The sequence below is a fragment of the Penaeus monodon genome, chromosome 23, assembly GCF_015228065.2.
Source record: "Penaeus monodon isolate SGIC_2016 chromosome 23, NSTDA_Pmon_1, whole genome shotgun sequence".
NCBI lineage: Eukaryota > Metazoa > Arthropoda > Malacostraca > Decapoda > Penaeidae > Penaeus > Penaeus monodon.
Window position 1 is genome coordinate 39,756,313 of NC_051408.1, and position 1,232 is coordinate 39,757,544.

The 1,232-nt window shown below is 46.3% G+C and overlaps 1 protein-coding gene across 1 annotated transcript; it reads left to right on the plus strand.

Moving 5' to 3' along the window:
• Window positions 1-86: 86 nt before the first annotated feature.
• On the plus strand, window positions 87-957 carry LOC119588285 (glycine-rich protein 23-like). Its single transcript, XM_037936980.1, has 2 exons — window positions 87-158; window positions 523-957. Exons 1-2 carry the CDS (start codon window positions 141-143, stop codon window positions 955-957), a joined length of 453 nt encoding a protein of 150 aa, XP_037792908.1. The 5' UTR covers window positions 87-140.
• Window positions 958-1,232: the final 275 nt, after the last annotated feature.

Genomic DNA, 1,232 nt, shown 5'->3' on the forward strand with positions numbered 1-1,232 from the left:
CTCACTCAATGAGAATTACGATGTGGCAACCCCCTTGTCCTTGCAGAGGGGGACTCGCCACGTATAAATACCGGCAAGACACATGCGAGTAGTGATATCATTCTTTTCCCACTCCGTTTCCTGCAACAATAGCGATCAGTATGGCTTCGCGCTCCTTGGTAAGAGGATTCATTGTGATTGATTGAATATCTCTTCGTAGTGGATTGCTTTTCTTGCTTCTTATATTTGGTTTATATTAATTCCGTATGGCCATGTATGATGTATGATTTTAAGCTTTTAATTGCTGGTAAATCTAGATGAACCATTATGGATGTGAGGTAAGCTCAAAAATAGAGGTGCCAGTATTGATGTCTAGTATTTTTATCCTTTATGATTTTTTTTTTTTATGAATGAAAAGGAAATAGATGTTTATGAGCACAATAATTGTGATATTGGTCTTCAGTAGCATCTTTTTCTTCCTTTCTCTCTATTATTACTATAAATCTTATGACAGTTCGTATATTTGCCCCTGTTATGTTGTAGATCAAGGCAGCTGTCTTGCTGGGTCTGGTGTACGGAGCGGTAGCTGGCGGAGGCTACGGCTCCTCCGGCGGTGGAGGAGGCTTCGTTGGAGGAAGCCATGGCGGCGCTGGAGGAAGCTTCGGAGGCTTCGGAGGAAGCCACGGCGGCCTTGGAGGAGGCCTCGGCGGAGGCAACTTCATCGGAGGAGGCGGAGGCCACGGCGGCTACGGTGGAGGCGTTGGCGGCGGCAACGTCGTCAGAGCACGCCTGGTCGGAGTCGGTTACCTCCCCTCCATCGGAGGTGGCGCCGTCGGAGGCCACGGTGGCTTCGGAGGCCACGGTGGCGGCGCTGGAGGCTTCATCGGCGGCGGCAGCTCCTTCGGAAGCGGTGTGGGAGGTGGATTCGGAAGCCACGGGTCTTCCGGACACGTCGGCGGCGGATACGGCGGGAAATAATAACAAACGGATTTTATGTGGGACTAGAGAATAAATGTTTCATTTTCATCCAACTTTTATTTCCGCTTCTTTGAGTTTTTGATATCTAGGGCATCGTAAGGTACTGCAATTAGAAGTTTATTTCGAAGATGAAAAAGATACGAAATGAGAAAATCGTGACGGCGAGAAAGAAAGCAATAGCAATTCAGTTAGTACTTTATGACTCTTTGATAATAAAACATCAATGATAAAAGATAATAAAAACAATAACAACGATTTTGTGGTAAATCAAATGA